We start from the raw sequence: 25,894 nt of genomic DNA on the forward strand, positions 1-25,894 counted from the left end.
CTGATTTTGTTTGAACAATTATTGCACACTTTCTGTAAATCCAATAAACTTCTCAAATATCAGTGTGTGTGTCTCCTATATGATATATTTAACTGACATTTTTTTATCGTAACAACGAACAATTTATACAGGAAAATAATGACTATTACCAAGGTTGCCCAAACTTTTGCATCCCACTGTATATATATATATACACACACACAATTAATCATCACAGTCCAGCACCGTCAGTTAAGCAGTTGGGATATAAGCAAGTATAAGTGATTATGAATCAATTTCATGTGCATTGGTGCAAATGAAAGTGACAACAGGTGCACTGGAGAGGTAACCGTAAGGCAACCCCCAAAATGTGGATGGCTTTGCAGGTGGTGGCCATAGACAATTGCTCTCTGCTTATCCTTTCTGACTGATTCTTCTCTAGGTTTTTATTTTGCTAGTGTCCTTGTCACTACTAATAGCATGAAGGCGTTATTTGCAGCTGATTCAGGTTGCACACGTTGTCCATCTCCTTCAGGATGGCACATCCATATGTGCTGTTGCCAGAAGATTTGCTGTGTTTCCAAGTGCAATGTCATGAATATAGAGGAGATAAAAGGAGAATTGTCTATTACATGAGGAGAGCTTAACAGGACTGTAGAAGGGTGTCAACCCAGCAAGACCAGTATCCACTCCTTTATGTGAAGAGAAACAGGAGGAGCACTGCAAGAGCCCTACAAAATGACTTTCAGCTGGCTACTGGTGTGCATGTTTCTGACCAAACTGTCAGAAACAGACTGCATGAGGGTGGCATGAGGGCCCAACATCCTCTAGTGGAACCTGTGCTCACAGCCCATCACCATGCAGCTCTATTGGCATTCACCAGAAAAGAACACAATTGGCAGCTCTGCTATTGGCACCCCGTTCTCCTCAAAGATGAGAGCAGGTTCACAATGAGCACATGTGACAGACATGAAAGAATTTGGAGACACCTTGGTGAACGTTATGCAGCCTGCATGGTGGTGAGTCAGTAATGGCCTGAACTACTGTTAGGTACCGGTTTGAAATCCTTAGAACGTTTGTCAGGCCTTATGCTGGTGCAGTGGGCCCTGGGTTTCTCCTGGTGTAGGATAATGCCCTACCTCATGTGGCCAGAGTGTGTAGGCAGCTCCTGGATGATGAAGGCATTGATTCCATTGACCTTAATCCAGTTGAGAACCTCAGAGACGTTATGTATCGGTGCGTCCAAAGCCGCCAAGTAGCGCCATAGACAGTCCAGGGGCTCACTAATTCCCTGATGGGCTCAATGCTCAGTGGGCTGATGATTTTAGTTTTCATTGACCATTGTTGTATCATTTTGTTCCCAATGAATTACAGTATTACTCAGGAAAGATTTTATAAAAGATACACACATGCAGTGGGTATAGGAAAGAATCACCCCCTTCAAGATATTCACATTTTGTTTGATCAATTCTATAAGGAAGAGAGAGTGTAATGGGCTAGAATTCAGTATTCTAAAGAAAATGACATTTCTGTGAGTTGCTTAGTGTAATTTGATTAAGTATCTCATCCACACACAATTTGGTGATAACAGAACTGTCTGCTTCCTTTGAAAATTAACACGTTCTGGGGACATTGGTTTCTAATCAAGTACTTTTTGATAGCTGGCCACAATACCATTGTTGAACCAGTTTACACCATTTGTTCTAGAGGAGGACATTGGCTTGCACCATTGTTTCACTGATTGCCATGTTGATCTATGCAGAAACTGAAGCATATATATATATATATATATATATTTCTGGTAAAAGGAGAATAAAGAGAACAGAGAAGTATGGTCTGAGACTTGGGACTGCTGCCTGTTTCTTTTATGCTTTTGACCATATCGCTGTGGCTACACCCTGTAGCAACAGTGAATTGTACCTGGCCCAGGTTCCCCTAGACCTGAGGCTGGCAACATAAGCACAAATATTGCACAGTCTAGATGTGCAAAGTTGGTAGAGAAGCATACCAACAAAGTCATGGCTGTGATCAAAGCAAAAGGTGGTTCCACAAAGTACTGACACAATGGGGTGATCCTTTAACCATCTTAGTGATTCGTTTTTGTTTTTTTTTTTAGTTTTTTCTGAACTGTTGTTATTATATCTTTCACTTGTCTATTATAAGTTACATTGAGTAACTAAAGCAGGGGATATCATTTTTTTTGTCTGTGTTTTCATTTCAGGATGCAAAGCAACAAAATGTGAATATTTTGAAGTGCATGTATGTGTAAAGTATATTTGTTAAGACCTTTTTGGCTTACTGTAATAAAGTTAGATGCACAAAGTTATTTTAATAAGCCACACAGCTGAAATGAGTGGAAACAATCATGTTCATATTACTGCCGAAGAAATACATGATTTGGCAGGGATTCTTGGTTAGATGTTAAATTTCAAAGAAGCATTCAAAACAAATCAGTGACTGTACAGTTCAAAATGTATTAATTATGTTTAAAACCTCCTACTCATCAGTGACTGTACAGTTCAAAATTTATTAATTATGTTAAAAACCTCCTACTCCTTGAATACAGTGTACTGTGTTGTATTGTGCACACCCTGTCAGAAAATTACAAAGCTCCACATTACACCAAGATAGTTCCCATTGTTCCCAAAAGTTTCACTTAATACAAGTAGTCGTCGATTTATGACTACATTTGGTTCTGATGGACTAGTTGCAGGTACTGTAGAGGTAGATGAAAAATGGAACAGTACATACAGTGTATTAAAACCTGATCGTATGCATATAATACTGTATAGTAAGTCCCATAGGTCATATTGTTTGTTTTATATCCTTTTTTTATAATTATTCTTAGCACATTGTTTAGATTTGATTTTCTGTCTTTTTTATGTAAATTATTTTTTAATTTTATTATTTTGCTTCATTATTAATGTTGCACACAGGAATCAGGAATCCTTACTTTGTCTGTGTTATGTTACATCATCAGTGTGAGCCTCTCCCAATGTTCACTGTCTTAGATGTGAGATGAGGAATAGTACGGTAGAGGTTGAGCACTAATATGTTTTCTGATTTAACATTTCAGCCTAGTTAGAAACGCTATTGCCATCTCCCATAAACATCTCCATGCCTCTACTGGTATTTCGTCCGGCTAACTGCTTTACCACTTTTTATCATCTTCATAGCTTCCTTTACTTTAGCCTTGCTGATTTCGCCCCCATGTACTTTGTGATTTATTACCTCCACTTCATCCAACCTTCACTCCCTCTCATTTTTTCTATACATAAGTCCTTCAAATTACTCTTTCCACCTTTTAATCACACTCTGCCCACTTGTCAGCAAATTTCCATCTGCATCCTTTATCACCTGCAGCATGCCCTTCCTCCTCAGTTCTTCTGTCTGGCCAATCTGTACAAGTACCTTTCTCCTTTGTGTCCAGCTTCTCATATAGCTTGGCATTTGCCTTTTCCTTAGTGTTTGCCACCTTTCTCATCACCTTTCACCGTGTCTCTTTCATTCTCTCTCTGGTTATCCCAATTCTTTTTTGCTAACCTCTTCCTCTTTATGCTTTTATGTACAGTAATCCCTCCTCGATCGCGGGGGTTGCGTTCCAGAACCTCCCGCGATAGGTGAAAATCCGCAAAGTAGAAACCATATGTTTGTATGGTTATTTTTATATATTTTAAGCTCTTATAAATTCTCATACATTGTTAACATTATTAGAGCCTTCTAGACATGAAATAACACCCTTTAGTCAAAAGTTTAAACTGTGCTCCATGACAAGACAGAGATGACAGTTCTTTCTCACAATTAAAAGAATGCAAACATATCTTCTCTTCAAACGAGCGCCGTCAGGAGCAGAGAATGTCAGAGAGATAGAGAGAGCATGACAGAAAAACAAATAATCAAAAGATCAATACGTGCTGTTGGGCTTTTAAGTATGAGCACTGCGATAAAGCAGCCGCAAAGAAGGGAGCAATGTGAAGGTAATCTTTCAGCATTTTTTAGAGTAGCCTCCGTATCTTCTAAACAAACAGCCTCTGTGCAAACAGCCCCTCTGCTCACACCCCCTCTGTCAGGAGCAGAGAACGTCAGAGAGAGAGAGCGTGTGAGATTAAAGCAAACAATCAAAAAATCAATATGTGCTTTTGGGCCACTACGATAAAGCGGCATTTCTTAGAGGAGCGTCCATATCCTCTGTGCAAACAGCCCCTCTGCTCACACCCCCTCCGTCAGGCGCAGAGAATATCAGAGAAAGACAGAGAAAAGCAAACAATCCGCTCGGGAAGCACATCATATATCATTGAGGAGTTTTAGTTAATATGTAATACATGCTCTGATTGGGTAGCTTCTAAGCCTTCCGCCAATAGCGTCCCTTGTATGAAATCAACTGGGCAAACAAACTGAGGAAGCATGTACTTTAAATTAAAAGACCCATTGTCCGCAAAAATCCGCGAACCAGCGAAAAATCCGTGATATATATCTAGATGTGCTTACATTTAAAATCCGCGATGGAGTGAAGCCGCGAAAGTCGAAGCGCGATATAGCGAGGGATCACTGTACTTCCACCACCAAGTCTCTTTGTCTTCCTTCCTTTGTCCAGATGTCACACCAAGCACCTTCCCAGCTCTCTGCCTTACCACTTAGCCATGGTGTTCCAATCATCTATCATGTCTTTACCACTACCAAGTCTTCCTCTTTCAGCTTCCACCAACTGATCCTCAGTTCCATTCTCACTCTAGAGTAAGGACAAATCAAATCATTAACATGTATGCTATTATTGTTGTGTTTTTATCCAGTTTTGATTAACATTGTTAAGAAGTGCATAAAATCAACCACACCATGCAATCGCCATTCAAAAACATTGGCAGTAAAATGGGTTGTACTGAACTCCTCATTGACTTTAAACTTGGTGGTCTCATAGGATGCTACATTTGCCACAAATCAACACATGAAATTTCTATTCTGCTAGATCTGCTCTGGTCAAATGTGCTATTACTATGAAGTAGAAGTGTCTAGGAGCAACAACAGCTTAGCCACAAAGTGGTAGAACATGCAAACCCGAAGAGCTGCCAAGTGCTAAAGTGGAAATGTGTTCTTCTGAGTTATAAATAAACCTTCACTATTTGACTGTCTGATAGATGAATCTTGGTTTGGCATATACCAGGAGAACACTGCCTTCCAGACTATATAGTGCCTAGTGTAATGTTTCGTGGAAGAGGGATAATGGTCTAGTGCTGTTTTTCAGTGTTTGGACTAGACCCCTTGGTTTCAGTGAAGGTACTGATAATGCTACTGTATACTAAGACATTTTAGGTAATTGTGTGCTTCCAAGTTTGTATCTACAGTTTGGGGAAGGACTATGCACAAAGCCGGGTCCATATAAATATGGTTTGATAAGTTTGATGTGGCCATCACAGTGCCCTGACCACAGCTCTACTGAACAAATTTGCAATAACTTGAGGCTCCTATTGTGAGCCAGGTTATCTCGGCCAACATCAGCACCAGACCTCAGAAATCCTCCTTTAAATAAATTGGCATAAATTCCATCAGACATACTCCAAAATCTTATGGACAGCCTTCCTAAAAAAGTGGAAGGTGAAGTGAGGTGGGGGAGTAACTCCATATTAATTTCTGTATTTTTAAAATGGGATTTCCAACAAACCATATTTGCACAATGGTCAGGCCATTTCACATTTGACTTTTGACAGTGTAGTGTAGCATTCAGTCTGATTCACATCTTTCTTTTTTACTTAATTTGGTTCTATTTAACTTGACTTATTTTTGTCAGTTTTTGGTTTATTTAATTATTCGAGTTTATGTGCAACATTTTGGAATTTCACATATCATTATATCTTAGCACAGTGATTAGCAATGCTGTTTCGCACCTCCCAGAGACCAGGTTTAAAACCAGTTCCAGTTACTGTCAGTGTGACATGAACACATTTTCCTAGTGTTTGACTGGCTATTTCTACATAACAAATATCTGAGTGTTATATTGTTAGACGATTCTAAATTGGTGCACTTTGAGTGAGAGTAGACTTAATTACACCCTGTAGTGGTCTGGAATCCTATTCATTCTTGCCAGGCATCTGATGTTATCTTGACCCTGTGACCAGAATTTGGAGGGCTGGATGAATGGATGTATTGTAACATCAAACAAATGATCTGAGCTCTTTTGTAGACTGTTTTTGTATATTGCATTGCACCATATGTTATTTACAAAGTAGCAGAAAGTTAAGCAGTGCAATTGATCTTTTGTTTATTCAACTCAACATGATTTTTTTCTTTTTTTAATGATGCTAGTCCATAGTTATTTATTAATGTTATGTCAATTAATCATGGATGTTTATCTTTCCTATTATTATAGCCACCAGATGAATACTACTGGATCTGGATAATTTTGGACCTCATTTCTTTTATTATAGTAATAGGAATTTTTGTACTACAGAAGTAAGTATTGCTAAAATTTGTGTTTCTTTCAAAAAATAGTGGTTTGTTTAATCTGTGGTAGCAAAATTTTAAAGTATTTTAATTAGATTAATTTTTCCTACTGTAAATGTCAATCTGCTTTAGAATATGCATTTTATTAGTTCCAAATCAAGACAACTTGTTTTACTGTTTGAAATATAAATGAAGTCATTAACTTACACATATTCTGTAGTGGCTCATTTCTGGTATATAAATTCAAAAAGTGTGACGTTTCCAGATATTAACTTATTTGCTTCCTCGTCTTGATTTATATGTTTCCTTGGACATTTTAAGTGTGCCGTTTATGTTTAGATATTCTTACTAATATCTTTAGGAAATAACCTTAAAGGCATCTCATGTTTGTATTGGCAGTTTGTTTGGATTTTATGTTTAAAGGTAAATTTAATAAATGTAGTGTCATCTTCTTCAGCATACTTTAGTTTGTTCTGTCATTAGCTGATTGCCTTTTTGTCTTCTGTTGCAATGCAATATAAACATTAATTTTTATGTAATTTTTTGATTATTTAACATGTTTATATTTAAAAAAAAGTATTATACTATTATTGTTGCATTGTATAATCACATAGACTAAATGACTTAATTAAATGATACAAGATGAATAATAAAAGCACATTGTAGAAAATGAACATTTTTGCCTTTTCACTGTATAGTCCATGCAAAGAATTCACTGTAACAGTGTCAATTCCTAGTGAGTTTCGAATAATTCATTCACAGGCTCATACATTCTTTATATTTGGATTCCAGAACTGAGCCACCTGTTTCAATTGGATATTGACATGTTAAAGCCTTTATCTATGTCTAAAACAGTACAATATGTTGTCTTGTCCTTATCTGGTATTTTTAAGAACGTTTTACAGCATTTTAGAGATCATGTAAGCATTGAGCATTGCTCAAAGAGTGCACTTTGAAGTGAAGTTACACCTCAGCACTGAGTATACACTAACTTTCAAATTTCTGTTCCATTCATCAATGATTTTATCTGGCGATAGATTTTTATGTCAGTTTCATTCTTTTAAACATTAATTTGTTCTTATATCTGAAATGACAACAAGATAAAAACAAAAAAAAGTGAAGTGAAACAAATTACAACTAAAAATACACTGAACATGAAAATAATATAAAATGTAAGTGTACAGTAAGGTTTAAAATAGCACAATTAAAATCTATCATGGGATGCACACTGGCATCCCATTCATTGCTACTGCTTGCTCATGAAGATAGGCTCCTGACCATCCTTACTCTGACAATTAGAAAATTGATTCAGTAAGTGCATGGATGGCAGTTAGAACATCATTTTTTATGGGGGATGTTTGCTATTGTGAACTATACACATTGTGCCTAAATTGTTAGCATCCACACTTGCATTCTTTCAACAATGAAGGCACAATATTGGTAAAAAGCATTGTTTCCCCAGTCATTTGTTATCTTTTTCCATTTAATGCAATGTTTTTGACATTGGTAAAAGAGAAAGTAATAAATGCTGATCTGAGATAAAACTGAATGAGTTAAAGAACAGTATAATGTAATACTATACTTTTTCGTATCCCTTAGAAGGGAATACCAAAATATTATATGTATATATTATTAGTTGATCGGTTAAGGCAGATAAGACCAATAATTTGAAGGAAATATTCAGGCATGCATTATTAGTCATGCTTCTGTAATCTTTCTAGGTTAAAGGCCAATCCTTTCAGATATTTTCAAAAAAGTTAAACACTAAGTTTTTTTGACAGTAAATAAGTAAGATTTGTAATCTGGATGTTTAATGCAAAGAATCTGATTAATTAATAGCTGATCAGGAAAGTAAGACTAATTCTGTGATCAGAAGATTACAAGATAATGATTTGCTTCAAAACTAAGGCTTTGTATTGTTTTTGCTTTGGGTGCTCCATATTTCAAGTTCAAATTTTTAAAGATTTAAATTGTATTCAATTAGTTATTGAATAATTGGATCATGGAGTTTCTTAATATTGCACAGCATTTACTTAAAATTGTTTTTTCATCAAAATATAAAGCATATTTAGTTCAATATGTATGTGTCTTGTGGAAGTAAGAATGCATGATTTTACTTTAGCTGCTGAAAGTGTTTAAGAATTTTTAATTATTAAGGGACTCATATTTATTTCTTAGTAGGTTATTGTAATGGTGCTATAATTAAAATCATCTGAGGTCACCAAGACTTAGCAAAGCAGATTTATGGCACTTAGCATGATGTATTTTTTATTCAGATCTTATACTCTGTATTGTGATAATCAAATGGAAAATGTTAGACCATTTTTGTTTGTCTTAGTTGAGATATCATCTTTTTGTGTATACCACTGTACTTTTATTCCCCTCCAGTATTTTGAGTTTTTTTAGTCTATTGCTACATAGATTACATGACATCACCCTTGAATGAAATTATAAAAATAATCTGGAAGCAGGGTAACTGAGCTAATCAATGCTATGCAGTTTTTACTAAAGCAACTGTGCTGATTATCAGGAAAATACATTACAGTTAACACTAGAATCCCTGAAGCTTATGATTTTATTTTTCAGCCCACATTCACCTATTTGAAGGAATCGCCCTGCGAGAGTCCTCACAGCTGAAGTCTGTGTTGGTGTTTATCTGACAATGCGTTTGTAAGGAGTTATATAGGTAATGAAATACCGCAATTTGAATGCATACATTTCATTTGTGTTCCATGTCTACAATGATCTGTGTAAATATAGAATGACAGAGGAAATACAAGGCAAGAAATGCTGAACAAACAGCTAAAACAGACAATGTTTTCATATGTTATAGTAATAACAACATCATTTTGACGTGAGGTGTAGGATGTGTGAAACCCAAATATCCAAGAAACACTTCCACAAAAGGTGTAACAAAACAAGTATGCTTTTATTCTAGAATAAAACCGAAGAAAAAGAAATTGCTCAATTGACATGTTGCTGAAACCCAGCTATCATTTGGTACATAGTAAAACACGTTTGCATACATGTGTGCTTGTGCTTTCATTTTCAACCAGTTGTCACAGTGGTAACACTGCTCTGTCACAGACCTATAAAGATGGCGCAATAGATAAGCTACCACTTACCAATGACGAAGTAATAGGTTTGAATGTCGCGTCTTCTCTGTATTTAGCGCTTTGAGTAGTGACCTGCTATTATTATTATCATATAACAAAAATATAACATTTTATGCAAGTCTGTAACATCCTGTGTAAATTTTAGGGTACTTGTAAAATATGTTACTTTTCCTTGCACACAGATATTCACATCAACATGTCATTTGAACAATTTTTTATTTAGTTTTATTCTTGGATTCTTGAATTTAAAAAAAAAAACACATGTTGATGCGAATGTCCATGTATGAGAAAAAGAAACATCCACCATAGATACTGCTGTGTCTGTCTGCTTCCTCAACAAGACACCAATGATTGAGCAATGATTGAGTTGCGTTTGTGTGTCTCCTTTTATTCCTTCAGCACTTTTACAAGTACCATAAATCTGCACCGGCTGTTACAGACTCAAATCAAATGGATGTTTTTATTATATAATAGCAGCTCACTACTCAAAACGTAAGGAAGACCCAGGATCGAACCCACAACCTCTTGATTATTAAACAGCAGTTCTTAGCTCTGCACCAGCCAGGTCTACTTTGTATGGATTGAGAGATTAGCTTCACTTTTTACACGTTGCTAGTGTTTTGTCTTGGTAGAGTAATATATTACTCTACTTTCCCCTTTTGTGTTATTAATGTGTAGCCTTTGTCAGAATACCTCAAATCTCACAGATTTACCACTGTTGATAAGGTACAGTACTATATAACTTCTCCCTAACTTCCCTTCTACATTTATAGCCTCAGGCAATTAGGTGTAGTTAAAAACAAGCAAGAGTTACACTTTACACTTACAAATTTTTTTACACTTTTCACTTACAAATAATGTGTTATTGATAATATACAGTACATAAATAATAATAAGCAAAATACAAGTGAATACTGGCAACCATACAACCTGATAAATGCTGATGTGTAGTTCAGGCACCACATAGACTTGTTTTTTACATAAAATTTATGTAAAAGTTATATTCTTCGAAAAAGTGCACTTGTTTTGTTATACATTTTGTGGAAATGTTTTTGATATTTGGACTTCAGTCTTCACACATTATACTCTTCATGTCAACATTTTGTCAACTGTTACTATAACATGAAAAATGTTTCTGTTTTAGTTGTGTTCAACATTTCTCGCCTTGCATTTCCTGTAATCCTACATTTACACTTATCGCTATAGGCATGGAACACACATAAAAGGTATGTACTCCAAATAACAATATATTATTTACCCTATATAACCACAGAGACTTCAGCTTTGAGAATTTTGCATCTGACTTGATTTCATCTGCCTTGGTGGGGGAATGAGTAAGCAGGGTGCCTGCTGCTTTTGCTGATTGACACATTTGCAAAACAAAGACACTGATGAGGATGTCCGAGTATTTTCGTAGGCTTCAGGGATTCTAATGTTAAGTACACCTATCAGCCGCTGACTGGGGAATGTGCTTGTACCTCAAGTCTAGTTAAGAGCTCATATTATATTTCTCGATAGACAAAGCTCTGTTTTTTTTTCTAAGAAAAAAAAAGCAAACTTTTGTTTGCTGGTTAAAGTATCAGAAGCTTCAGAGACATCTTGAACTTAAATATGTTCAATGGAGACTATATAAATTGCCCTGTACAACTGCATGTTAATACATGAATATTAAAAATAAAAGGTAAGATATTTAACATACTGTACCTAACATGGCTCCTCCAGTGTTCACTGCGTGTCACAAAACATAATCTTGTCTAGGCGATATAGCCAACAATTGAATCATAACAGTATACAGTCCTGTATATAAAGTATACAATACAAGCTGTATTGACACATGTGGCTTATCTCATTAGATAATAAATTGTGGTACAGTATGTGTCTGTCAAAATATTAATGCATATTAATTAAAAATAACATGATGCTTTATTATATTCATTTGCAGCATTTTTCCCTCTTTAGCCCAAATAAAGAAGGGGCCAAAACAGGGTCAATATTGTCACATGTACGGAATACAGTTTTTGCTATTGGAAAGTTTTTTTTTTTTTTTTTTTTTGCTTTTTAAATTTTATAAGGATTCTATTAAGATATGATCATCTTTGTGTCATGGAGTAGTTTAAAATGTATTATTCTATTACATGTTTACATTTATAGCAAGGGAACTGCACTTCTGATTTTATAACATGTCATTTTTATATACTATATAGTGCTAAGGATACTTAGTGATTTATGGTAAAATGGTATTTTTTAATGTAATTGATTTTAATAATAAGGAATTAACTATTCCTGTTTATCTGTACACTGATTTGGGTAAAAAAATCTTCTATGTACTATGTAACTATTTACAGATAGCTTTGCAGCTTTATTAATTTTCTCTGACCCTTTGCCACATTGAACTCTTTGTGGGGAAAATATCTGCTGCTTTATGTTTACATAGAGAAAAAAAAATCAACTGATGACTTTGTTCTTTTTCCACCTTCTTTTGTTTCTTTCCTTTCTGCTTTGACTGATGTGCATGCTCCTCTTCTCTGCTGCATTGTGGCATCTCAAAGCTATCACATAATCAGGTAACTCTGACACCTCTGTACCCATATTGCTTTTCTCACTCACTCTTTTCTTGTTTCTCCTTCCTTTCATTCTCCTAACTCTCCATTAAGAAGGACTTTATTGCTGGCTAATTAACTTAATCCTTGCTTTTTGAATTGCCTAATGCTTCACTTTATTAATTTATAGTTATAAAATAAATGGCTGGCCCGCAGTACAGTCTTCAGAGACAAACGCCATCCTCTCTTCTAAATAATGTGGCTTTCCTTGCAGTAAATTATTGAAGTGTTTCAAGACATCCATTTGTTTGGTGAAATATACAAGACTTGAAAATAATTCAAGAAATCCAGTGTTGGTTTTATTTTGTAATTGGAATATGGTTATTTGTAAATATGAGGCATAATTTTAAGTAGTAATATTCTTCTACTGCATCGTAAGTATGGGTGTAAATTATTTAAAAATAAGATATACCGTAACCTGACCAAATACATAAAATTCATAAGGGTAATATTAATTTTCACTTTATTTAAAAGAAACCTCAAATTTTGTTGTTTCAGTTTTTAACGTATCAAAACCTGATAGAAAGTAAAATTGTCAGGTTAGTATTGTTAGATTCTTATTTTCCGTATGAAAAGATGAAGCCACTGGAATCTAAAGAAGTGTGATTTTACTACTGATACTGTATGTGAGTAGGTTTCTTACTTGAAATATACTATTACAACTGCCCTTTGTTTTCCTGTTTTCCACACTCTCACTCCTTAAAAACCGTCAGGTTGCACTAGCATTTACTGATCTGCCTGTTGTCAACCTTATGTTATATGCTTTTATTCTTTCCTTCCAGTGTTACCTCCTATGTAGAAAGGCCCAAGCACCCAATAAGTTTAACACATTCACTGTCCCTGTTTGTTCTCTTCTTTTTCCACTGGTACAATAACAATAGTAACGTGTGGCATGTTCCTTGAGCGTTGCTGGGCTCTAACCAATCGACTATACAAACTTTTCATCCTAGTACTCCTCTTCTATATAAAGTTTCCTATATATTATACACACACATATTACTGTGTAAAAGTCATAGGCACTTGTGAAAAAATGCTGTAAAGTTGGAATGCTTTTAAAAATAATGCCATGAATATTTTTTTTATTAATCAGTAAACAGAATAAACATAAGTCAGTATTTGTTGTGACCTCCTTTTGCCTTAAAAACAACAGTAATTCTTTCGCATGCAGTTTCTGAAGGTACTTGCGTGGTCACTTGTTCCAAGCCTCTTGGAGAACTTGCCATTGTTCTACTGCAGACTTTGGCCGTCTTACTTGCTTGTAATTTCAGACAGCTCAATGATGTTCAAAATCAGGGCTCAGTGGGGGGCCATACCATCTGTTACAAGATTCCTTATTCTTCTTTTCGCTACAGATAGTTTTTTATGATTTTGGCTAATTGTATGGGGTCATTTTCCTGCCACAGCATGAAGTTTGGGCTAATCAGATACCTCCATGATGGTACTGCACAGTGGATCAGAATCTGCCTGTACTTCTCAGCAGGGAAGCGACCATAAATTTTGACCTGTAGTTAACCTTCAGCATTTGTCACTGTTACCAGTAGACATGCTTCCATATACAATTCTCTAGCCCTTTGGCTGATAAAATGCACTCTGTTTAAAATTTAGACTCATCAGATTAAAGCAACCTTCTGCCATTTTTTCCTTCATCAGTCCTTGTGTTTTCATGTATAATTAGTCTTTTGGCTTTATTTCCACCTCGGAGGAATGGCTTTTTAGTCACAACTCTCCTATGAAGACAATTTCTCACTTCCCTGTGCAACTGATTGCAAATTCAGGGTCCCAGTTATTTCTGCAAGCTCTGATCTGATAGCTGTGCTGGACATTTTCTGATTTTAAAGTGAAGTAAGCTTGATGTATTTTGTGTTTGCTGCACTGTTTCTGTTGCCAACCACTTTGTTTTTAGTACTCAACCTTGCCCAGTTTTGGTGCTTCTGCAGAAAAGCTTGGAGGGCAAATCTGGAAACACTTGTCTGCCATAAATTTTTTTGTTTCAGAGAAACTTTGCTGATGCATGATCCAAGCCTCGGGTCTTGTTGCTGCTCCTTGCGAGCACAATTTGCTCACTTTGGCCATGGTGAATGATGTTGCAGGTTAAACCGCCATATTCACTGCAACCTCACCTTCTTAGCGTCATACTCTCTAAACCCCTCCCACCTACCGTCATAGTTGTTTCAGTTACAGTTAATCACTTTGGTTCAACCTACACATTAATGTCATTGATCATTAGTACATGATTCTTAGATTTGCTTAATCAAGCAGTATGCTATATGCCTACAAATAATTTATGATTTTTAAATGAAAAGTGGTCTGTTACTATGTTAGTTTCTTCCTTTAAGCACATTCAGATATATTATTATATTACTTCACTTTTCACTGTTTGGAAGTCTGAAATAGACTCTTTTATATTTACACAACCTTGAAGACATAAAATAACCATTTAACACTTATGCACAGAAATCTATACACACACATACATACTGAATATAACATTTTCATACCCTGGAAGCTGTGGACACAGAAGGAATTAACTCTACACAACTGACAGTCCTGCACATGGCGCACTGTGCCATGTTAGAGTTAACTTAATGCATGTGGAAGGATGTTAAGCATACTCCGTAAGCAAAGCTACTCTGGGTGCATGAGTCAAAACCAGAATGCTAGATCTGAGAGGCAGGAGCACTTACAACTGTGGCATCATTCCAAATAGATCTTCAAATCCACACAGGTAATGAACCAGTCAGTATTTGAGTCCAGGTCTATTGAGCTGTGATGCAGGAGTGCTGACCACTATGTTTTCATTTTGGCCTACATTAAGTGATGAACAGTTCATATTCTTTCTGTAAGGGTGTTATGTAAGTCTGATGAATTTCAGAAGTTATTGACAAAGCCAAGTAGAATGTACCTGTTTCATTAGTTGAGTTTCGTAAACTTGAACAATGCCAAATTGGTGAACAGTGATACTATGTATTTAAAGATATTACACAGTTACAGAAGTACTTGGCATTTGTTTTTATTATCATACATTTTGAGAAACCCTCTTCAAATTAGTGATCAATATGTTTGTGGAAAGCGAAAGTTTTCTTTGCTGATATGATTTCAATGATTTTTTTTTGCCATGATTGTAAAAGGTCTATTTTTGTTTACATATTAGGAACATCTAGAGTAGGGGTGGGCAAAGTCATTCCTGGAAAGCCACAGTGGCTGCAGGTTTTTGTTCCAACCCAGTTGCTTAATAAGAAGCACTTATTGCTCTAGAAACACTTCTGCTTCATTTTAGTTATCTTCCTCATTAAGAATTTGAACCCTTATTGCTTATTTAAGTCTTAAACAGCTGTATTCTCAGTTTTTAATTGCTCCTTATTAACAATAAGATGCAAATGACAAAAGAAACCAGCAGTTATCCATTTTGCCTGTTACCCTTTACTCCTGTGTGTATTTATCGTGCACTATTTGGTTTAATTAAATACTTGGAAGGAAAGAGAAGATAAAAAAGTGAAGGATTGAGAATTATCCATCCGTTTTACACTTCAAAGTATTTGGATGATAACCTTAGAATGAAAAAAAAATCTAGGATATGAGAATGACTTGACATAGCAGAGTTAAAGCACTAACAAGCCATGAAATGTAATTATTGGCAAGGATTGTTTTCTAATTAAGCAACTGGGTTGGAAGAAAAACCCGCGGGCACTGCAGCCTTCCAGGAATGACTTTGCCCACCACCAATCTAGAGCAAACTATAGGTTATGCTGTATGTAATGGTAGAACAGCCATTTGTTATGCTGTTATTATTACATGATTTCTCTTTTAAATATTTTGGGCTCCTTTACCTTCACTAATAATTGTTGTCATCAGAATAAAGTAATGTACTGTATATGGTGACCTAAACTTTACAAGTCATTACTTAAGCTGGTGTTATTTATCAAACATTAGTCACATTTCAATCCGTCCTCCTTAGGTGCTTACTGTAAACATTTATATCACTGAAAATGAAATTTAAAAAAGAGATCAGAACACCCACCACTTTCATCAAAGCTTGTATTCATCTACTACTCATATTCAGTACAAGTTTTTTCTAAACTGATATTTGAAATATGCAGCTTCTCAGTTTTTGTGATGTTAGCTTATTGTTTTTGGAAATTGTCAATTGTCAATTTTTTAACTCTGAAATTGAGAAATTTATTCATAAAAAAGTTATGGAAAATAGGACTAGTAGTATTGTCAAGCAGTGAGATTTTCACTTACATATCTGACAAATATCATTGCCAGTCTCTGGCACCATAATAATGCTTTTATAAAATGTATCTCGCCTATAAATAATATTTGACAATGAAAACTCTATTGCATGTGTGAAAGATCCTTCCATTTCAGCTGCAGCCCACCTTATTTTGCCAAGGTGGTTATATGATCATATTGATATGATATGTATGTTTATGGATTATATGACTACTTAATAAAAATAACAATTATTGCAATATATTGTTACTCATACTGTATTAAAAGTCACAAAACTGTGAATTATGAATAAACAATATTTAAAAAAAAAAGTCCAAGGTCCAGTTGAGTATATAAACTATAGGTCTTTTGTAATCTCAACTTAAATTAGGCAGTGTGTTGTTTTTTTTTTTTTAAATAATTACCACCTGGAAATGTAAACTCTACAAAGACTACACTTTCAAGTACAAAGTTGTTTATCGGCAAAGTTACACAAATTAGTTATGAAAGAATGAAAAACTGATGATTTAAAAAATGCTTCTAACAATAGAAAAATAACATGTTGAAAATGGATTAAAAATACACAAAATGTGAAAAAAAAACTTTTCAAAATGTGGACATTGTGTTTTACTATACAGCATTACAGAATGTTTACTATGGCCAGTAGATACTATTCAAATGTTCAGGGGAAAAGTGCTTCTGACAGTGTGGAAAAGTGTTTAGTTAAGTTATAATAAGTGTATAATTTTTCCTTTTACTTAACCACTAAAATGAGACGCTTGTTCAGGTAAAATTGAGGTTTGGGGTGAAGTATGTCAAGTACGTGATATTATTCAAGGTCAGAAGTTAAATAAGGTAAGTCATTCCATGTTTTGATTATAAGTATTTAGGCTGATTTACTAACCAAAATCCTTGATTGTTGTAGTATACTTACTAAAAATGCTGATAGTGTCATTCCTTGTTTTCTGTTAATAGTTTTAAAGTGATAAGGATAATGTTGTAAAGCCTGCATGTGCCATGCAATTATTGTCTAATAAAAACTGGCTCTACCATTCCTGTGTCATTTACATAATTTTCATATTCTGAAACACCCTTTTCATCGCCATTGTAAGTGTAATAACACAAGCTCTGAAATGCAAAACAAAGTAAATTGTCAGGCTATCTCTATATGCTGTACATGCACCAGAGTGTTTTCTATGTGGTTTCAAAATAAATTTCTATTCATAGATGTTGGTGAATTGTTCCATTGTTATTTTCATTTCATTTCAAAGCAATGTTAATTGTGCTTTCTTAAGCTGATTTGTTTGCAGTGCTTCATGTAAAGTTCAGATTCACTCTAGATTTACATTTTTAATTTTGAAAGCAGCTTAAGGCTTTTTTGTTTTTGTTTTTGTTTGATCAGTGTGCAACATTATCATACAATATTTGTTCATTTGTTCAATGACCTGCATGTGCAATAAAAAATAAACAAAACAATAAGTGTATACTGGCCTTTATTGATGAAGAAAAAAAAATGTTCAATGTTTTAACATTAGTTGCTTAATGATTATAATGCTCTTGTGGTAAAATAATTTTGGTAAATGTTCTGTTTTTTGGACATTCTGAGATTTGCTTGAATATAAAAATTAAGGGTACATTCCTGAATTTGTTGTATTATAAATCATTTATTTGCATTGTAAATGTCATCTTTGGGTCCAGACATGAATGATATGAAAGACACCTGCAGAGCCATAATGTGAGCCTATACTCCTACTCTGGTTGTGATTTCTTTTACACAGCAGAAAACACTGTGACACTGCAAATGTTGATTTGTGTCCACCTGTTATTTTATTAAGTTTCATTTACTTTTTAGTTTAATGCTTTACCTTTACATGTCAGTGCTCCTGGGTGACACTGGATGATGGAATTCTGTGTAACCCTCATGTGCTGTAGTTGCAGCTTAACTTTTCTACCTGTACAGTAGTGGATGACACCACAGATGGTATCCAATCTGCTACACGATTGTTTACCAATTTTCTTGTCACATACACAGGAGTTCTGGGTTCCTTTAATTTTTTTTTCAATTTACTTTTTAATTTATAATTTCCAGGCCTAATAAGATATGCCCTCAGCAATATACTCTGCATAGCCGCCTTAGCATTATGTTTACTCAAGGCAAAAACACTGATTTTTTTTCAACCAGGAAAAAAGGTATACAGTAATCCCTCCTCGATCGCGGGGGTTGCATTCCAGAACCCCCCGCGATAGGTGAAAATCCGCGAAGTAGAAACCATATGTTTGTATGATTATTTTATATATTTTAAGCCCTTAGAAACTCTCCCACACTGTTTATAAATATTCTCCGCACAGTTATACAGTAAACCCTTGTTTATCGCGGTTAATCCGCTACAGACAGATAAATGAATTTCCACGAAGTAGGATTCTTTATTTATAAATCTAACATTTTCGCAGTTAGAGCATAGAAAACCTGTTTACGACCATCTAAATACGTTTTTCAACATTATTAGAGCCCTCTAGACATGAAATAACACCCTTTAGTCTAAAGTTTAAACTGTGCTCCATGACAAGACAGAGATGACAGTTCTTTCTCACAATTAAAAGAATGCAAACATATCTTCCTCTTCAAAGTGCGCGTAAGGAGTGGAGAATGTCAGAGAGAGAGTAAAGTAAACAATGAAAAATCAATAGGGCTGTTGCGCTTTTAAGTATGCAAGCACCGCGATAAAGCAGCGGCAATGAAGGGATCAATGCGAAGGTAGCCTTTCAGCATTTTTACAGGAGCGTCCCCTATCTTCTAAGCAAACAGCTTCTGTGCAAAAAGCCCCTCTGCTCACATCTCCTCCGTCAAGCGCAGAGAACGTCAGAGAGAGAGAAAGAGAGCTTGAGATTAAAGCAAACAATCAAAAAATCAATGTGTGCTTTTGGACGCACCTCGAAAAAGCGGCATTTCTTAGAGGAGCGTCCGTATCCACTAGGCAAATAGCTTCTGTGCAAACAGCACCTCTGCTCACACCCCCTCCGTCAGGCGCAGAGAATGTCAGAGAGGTGAGATAGAGGCAGAGACAAGCAAACAAACGAGCACCGCGGAGGAGGCATATCTTATACCATTGAGGAGTTTTAGTTAATATGTAATACGTGCTCTGATTGGGTAGCTTCTAAGCCATCCGCCAATAGCGTCCCTTGTATGAAATCAACTGGGCAAACAAACTGAGTAGGGGGGGAGCATAACTTAAAAGATCCATTGTCTTCAGAAATCCACGAATCAGCGAAAAATCCGCAATATACATTTACATATGCTTACATATAAAATCCGCGCTAGAGCAAAACCGCGAAAGTCAAAGCGCGATACAGCAAGGGATCACTGTATCATGTAAAAAAAAGTATGTGTATTATCCATTGCTGTAATGATACAGATTTGGTACACTTCCTGTGTGCAAAATATTTTGAGACATTTGGTAACACAAAGCTCAATGCTGCAATCAGGACATTAAAAGGTTGTTTATTTGCACACTTTCCTTATATTTTTTTCTATTGTTTGCACACAAGAGCAGTAGATTGTCAGTACCTGACCTGCTCTTTTAACGTGTCCCTTTTTTTTTTTTTTTTTTATTGTTGGCTACCACAGCGCAAGATTTAGTGACCTCCACATTTCCCCTAAAACAAGCAGTTGCCACATTGTTGAAGTGTTTTGTGGACTATCGTCTTGCTTGTCCATACAGTTGATCAGAATTATTTTACATTTTTGTCACACAGCTGCTATTGCACCATGGTGAAGTTTCATATGACTGTATTAACTGGACATATCACGACAGTTCAGTCATACAGTGCCATATCATACATCAGTTTCACTATCTGTGGCAACTTCTGATGACCAATTCACATTGTCGTCCGTATTGCTCGATTTAAACAATGGGTTATTTTCAGTTCATTCTAATAGCTTTTTAATACTTTTCGTTTGCAATTGCGTATGTTAGACTTTACTGTGGTTGTTGTGGCAGTTTATGCACTCTTTAAATAGATTCTTGAAATCATATTTTAAAAATGAATCTTCTCAGTTTCTATATTATAGTCGGTTTGTTCTATACATCATGTTTTGGTATAGCTTTTCATGAAGGCAAAAAGCTGATTTCACTTCAGACATGGTAGCACAGAGCTCATAGAAGGTAAATCATGTAGTTTTACCCACACATTGTGTACCATGTAGCAGGTATGCAAATTAGTGTTACTGATAATGACTGCAATGAGAATATTGTATAAAGAAAATTTTAAGCTTTGATATTTTATTGATGTTGTCTGTTACAAGAATTGCTTTCAGCTTTGGAACTGGCTGAATCTACGATCATCAGCTACTTCCTTTGTAGTACTATTTCCAGGAAAGTTTGATCTACCTCTACATTGATCTTTTTATTTATTTTAATCTATATGTGCACACACACACACACACACACACACACAAACATATACTGTATATATATATAAACACACAAATGCTGAAACATTGCACATACACTGAACCATTCATTTTGAGAAATGCTTGCAGCTTTCAAAGGTTTTAACTTTATTTTTTTGTATTGGCATATTTCATTTGTGTTTTGATCTAAACCTCAGTAATAAGTGAATTTCCAGTAATAGTTTATTTAGTATGTCTTAATGGATAAAATGTACAAACTGTAATGAATTCAGAAATTGCAGTCTTTGAATCACTGTTGTGGGTAGTTTCCATGGTAATTGTTTTGATAAATTTTTGCAGTAAAGTATAATATTTTATGTAAGTTGTTACAATAGAACATTTGTAGCAAAAAATTACAAATTGCGGTGCCCTTATCCTGAAAGAGTTAATGATGCTTCTGTTTGTCTAATTTTTTTAGAAAAATGATTTAATTTTTCTAACGATGTTCACTTTGTTGCAGATATCGCCTGGGAAATATAAGAAGTTACAATCCTGAGCAAATCATGCTTAGTGCTGCCGTCCATAGATCTAGTCGTGACGTGAATGTCATGAAGGAAAAACTCATCTTCTCAGGTAAATCAGTTTAGCACACTAATCAAAATGCATTAAATTTTCTACTTTCTAATTAATTTGCCATTTATTATTAAAAGTCATTTCTTTCAGAAAGGAGGGTTGGAATAATGGAATAGTTTTCTCCAAGATAGTGTTTTATGATGATGTGCAGAAATTATAGTATGTTTTTTTCATCATTTATTTACTAGGCTTCTGGTTTATTGCAGTATCAAATATACTTTACAAGGAGCTGCCTCCCTCTTTGCGTATTCCGTACTATATTACACAAACGTGCTCTACCTTAGATATGGGGGGCGAAGATAGGCCTCTTTTTCTGTGATGACTAAATGGTGGTCTACAGCATTTGGAAAACAAAGCAGTTATTGCAAACAATGTGTAAAATAAAGTTTTATTATAAGAAGGTTCGGTGCTGTTAAAACACAGCAGTTTTTTGAGGGTCAGGTTAAAGTAACAAAAGTGTCCAAAGTGTAGTTTCAAATCTTCTTAATAAGTAATCCATAAAATCCAGTGTTAAGTGTGGATGTTAAAATTACAATAAATAAATAAATAAATAAGCAAAAATAACTAGGATAAAATCAAAAATTAGAATTGTCACTAAAATGTTTTCCCGTTTCTCTGTCGCTCTGACTTTTGTTTTGCCCTGCTTACCCATCTTTTGGGTATGCTAAACGGGGCTGAGACCCTAGCGAAGCATCCTCACAACTCCTGTCCTGGCCACCATCACTCGTGGGTCTGCCAGGGTGCGCTGAGCCCGACTCTGTCCTCCCTACGACTCAACCACGGGATCCCTAGGAGCCTCTTCTCTACTCCTGTCCCATATACCATCCCTCAGCATCAACAAGGCTGCACTGAGCCCAACTCAGTTTTTTCTATTAGCTCTGCATCTGCGGCATTCCTAGGATCACCAATTGCTGCTGCTGTCCATGACACTGCAGGATTGATCCATTTAACCCCAAGAGCACCTGTCATGCAGCTCCACCATGGGATTTCCCCAGACTGCTCTGCCACCTTCTCACCCTGTTCTACTCTTTTTGTTCTCCAACCTCACTTCATTGATTTCTCGCATTCTTGTCTCTGAGTCGATCACCTTAGGCTCTGCTTTATAATCCTGTGGGCGCAACATCTTAATTATAACACATGGAGTGCTGATTTGGTACAGCTAACCTAATGCAAAGAATCCACTCGTCTTCTACAACTAACACCCTGCAGCTGACCAGCTCTGTAACCACACACACCCACCTGGAGTGTGTGTGTTTTGTTTTATTTTAAAACTGCCCACTGCCACAGACCCCAAAGGTGTTTTACCACAGCTTTACAGTGGTTACATTTGAATGGCATTGAAAGTCATAAATACACATATCACAGAAGAAATATTATGACATAATTTTGAGTTTTCTCTCCTCTTTAATCTGGAAAATACATTTTAAAATGAGAATTTTTAAAAGGACAAAAATCCAAGCACTAAATAATATTTTTAAGGCCTCAATTTCATTATTATTGAAAATAAATCAGCAGAGTGATTATTTTGTAGGTTCTTCAATTCTGGAATGCGAATGCTCACCATGAAATAACTCTCTGATCTGTGTCATTATTAAAAAGCATGTGTTGGATTCTTCTCACATTCATAAACTATAGCCTTCCTGGTGTGTATGTGTGTGTATATATATATAATTTATTATTTATTTATTTTTTTGTTATAGAAATAAACAATGGAGTGGGCAGTGCAGAAGAAGTATCATTGTGTTCTGAAAATGGATATGATGGCTACAGCAATGAAGTGGTTACTCCCATTGATTCTCACAGCCGGAAGATACGAGTTAACTAATCAGAAAAATCATTTCATGTTCAAACGCAATTTTTGTTTTGTCCATAACCTGTATGCACTACAAAATGAAGGTTTTTTTTTCCCTTTATCTCCATCTACTGAACTTCTTGAGACTCTGGTCACAAGCAGATCTGCGCTGTTGTCTTTACTGTGCACTGTTCATGTTTTTTTTAAATCCTACCTTTTCTGTAATGTAGACTTAGCATCTGAAAACTGCATTGTGTAATTTGATAGAAAACGTTTGAAATCTAAGAAGATGGTCTTTCCAAATAAGTTATCAATGGAATAACCTCCTTGCCAATAAGTAATTTTTTTTTTTTGCATTGGTAACAGAGGTGTAAGCTTTTTATTTTTCATGCCTTAAGAGTGACGGATTGAAAGCTAAAATGCCATCTACTGTCAACAATATAGAGTATTAAATACAGTAATTTATTATGCAAAATATGGTCTTAAATAGATTTGCATATTTTCAGAAATGTTTTACTGTGAATAATAGTATTGGTGACTTCTGTAAAATAACAAAACCCTTTTCTGCAGTATTGACAGCTATCTGATGTATTGAGAGAATGTGCAAAATTTAAATTTCTTTTGTCAGACAGGAATTTGGGATTTTGATCCTTTTATACACATTCACAAGCTATTTGTTATTAATCAAAAAGAATAATTATCAAAATTAGTCAAAAAGGTCAATGGTCATTCTCAATGTATATTTGAAAAGTGTAAACCTGGTTAGTTTACAAGTGAATGTTCACTGAAATGAAGTGAAATTAATTTATTTGTGCAGAAATAAGCATTAGTTTACCATATACAGTGTAATATATGTGAATTATCTTGTTTTACTATAATTTATTTTATTTATATATAGGTTGAAACAATACTTAGAGCCAAGTTGGACTGCTTGATGTAATGCCCCTTTTCTCCACATAGTGGCACCATTTACCCCTTTTTTTAAACAAATATTGCCGAATGGGGATGTATCCTTTTTTTAGTTTAGAAAAGAAAGTACCTGTTTTTTTAGCTAGAGCCAATATAAGTGAAAATATTTAAAAGAGCATTGATAACTGGGCTTATCTCAAGTTATGGTTATATATGGTACATTAATTTTTTCAAATAATAATATTGCTCTTTTTATTATGATCATTGGAACAAAAGATCACGCTATAAGTAAATGACAGATAAAGCATTTATACATTCATTTTTATATTTCTTATGTGGTTTTAACATAAGAAGTCTACTGTTTATTGAATATTCCCTTAACATGTAATGTTTTTTTTTTATATTATTATTATTATTGTCAGTTTTGAAAATATCCTCTCTGTTCGGTAGCTATTTGTCTAATCAAAAAAATAAAAAAACATTTTTTTTGCCAGACAAAAGAGAAGAGATGCAAATGAACAATTAATTAAAGCTTACAAAAAATGCCATTTCTTTTAATATTCTGTTAATGCATCTTGATTGAAAAAAAAACTAACACTGTATAATTATTACTGGCATAAGTTAGGTACAGGCAGAATCTGACGAGCCTTGCCATCTTATTGGCTGTTTAACTTTGGAATGACTTGATCTGATCAGTTTGATATATATATATATATATATATATATATATATATATATATATATATATATATATATATAAACTTCCTATTACCTGATCAAATTTATTGAAAAGCATATATATATATATATATATATATATATATATATATATATATATATATAAGTGTATACAGAATGAAAAGGGGCAAAAGGTTTGTGATTAGTCTTTTTTTATTTTACTTATGGTGCATTTTTCATTTTAAATTAATTTGTTTACTTTTTATTATAAGTGGAAAATGTATTCTTGTTTACTGTTGTAAATGTATTCTTTTGTGATATAAAATGTAATAAATTATTTTACAATTTCAGCACTGGTGTTTCCGTCCATATCATCCCCACAATGTAGCAATTATTGCAGATTGTTTCTACAGCAGCGGTAATTGGTCATATGCCTGGAGGTGAGCAGCCTTTTCAGGTTTTTTTTAAAGTTAATTAATTGTGATGTCTCATGTGTGTGGTGATGCAGAATAATTTTACATTTACATGTAGTATATAGTACAGAAAGCATGAAATAATTTAATATTTTCCCTACACAAAACAACACTTAGCACCTCAAAGCCAACAAACACTTTAGAGGTTATTTTTTTCAGATTTACTAGTAGTAAAAACTAAAATATCATGTTAATAGAAGTACAGTATTCAGACCCTTTGCTATAATGCGTGGAAATTTGGCTCAAGTGCGACACATTCTATGGATCGTCATTGAGATGTTTCTGCATCTTGTTTGGAGTCCACCTGTGGTTAATTCAATTGTTTGCACATGACTAGAAAAGGCACACGCATGTCTCTATATAAGGTCCTACAGGTGACAATGTATATGAGAGCAAACACCAAGCCATGAGGTTGAAGGAATTGCCTGTAGAGCTTTCAGACAGGATTGCGCTGAGGCACAGGTCTGAGGAAAGCTACAAAAAAATTCTGCATCTTTGAAGGTTCCCAATAGCAAAGTGGCCTTAGTAATTCTTAAATGGAAGAGGTTTATGGCAATGAATGATAATTTGGCTTGCCATAGAAATTTGGAGTAACCATGACTCTTCCTAGAGCTGGCTACCTTGTAAAACTGAACAATTGGGGAACAGGGCCTTGGAAAGAGAATAATGAGGCAGAG

The 25,894-nt window shown here is 34.9% G+C and overlaps 1 protein-coding gene across 2 annotated transcripts in view; it reads left to right on the forward strand.

Moving 5' to 3' along the window:
- Positions 1 to 24,855, forward strand: part of LOC120523325 (glycerophosphodiester phosphodiesterase domain-containing protein 5-like) — a 400,551-nt gene extending 375,696 nt beyond the window's left edge. Inside the window, exons 14-17 of one of the 2 annotated variants that reach the window (XM_039744540.1) lie at positions 6,341 to 6,423; positions 12,080 to 12,094; positions 21,253 to 21,365; positions 23,066 to 24,855. In XM_039744540.1, coding sequence (XP_039600474.1) covers positions 6,341 to 6,423; positions 12,080 to 12,094; positions 21,253 to 21,365; positions 23,066 to 23,190 — 336 coding nt within the window. In that variant the 3' untranslated portion in view covers positions 23,191 to 24,855. The remainder of the gene's footprint in view (positions 1 to 6,340; positions 6,424 to 12,079; positions 12,095 to 21,252; positions 21,366 to 23,065) is intronic. The other variant, XM_039744541.1, reaches the window with a different exon arrangement.
- The last annotated feature ends 1,039 nt before the right edge of the window (positions 24,856 to 25,894 follow it).

The sequence above is a fragment of the Polypterus senegalus genome, chromosome 2, assembly GCF_016835505.1.
Source record: "Polypterus senegalus isolate Bchr_013 chromosome 2, ASM1683550v1, whole genome shotgun sequence".
Lineage (NCBI taxonomy): Eukaryota > Metazoa > Chordata > Cladistia > Polypteriformes > Polypteridae > Polypterus > Polypterus senegalus.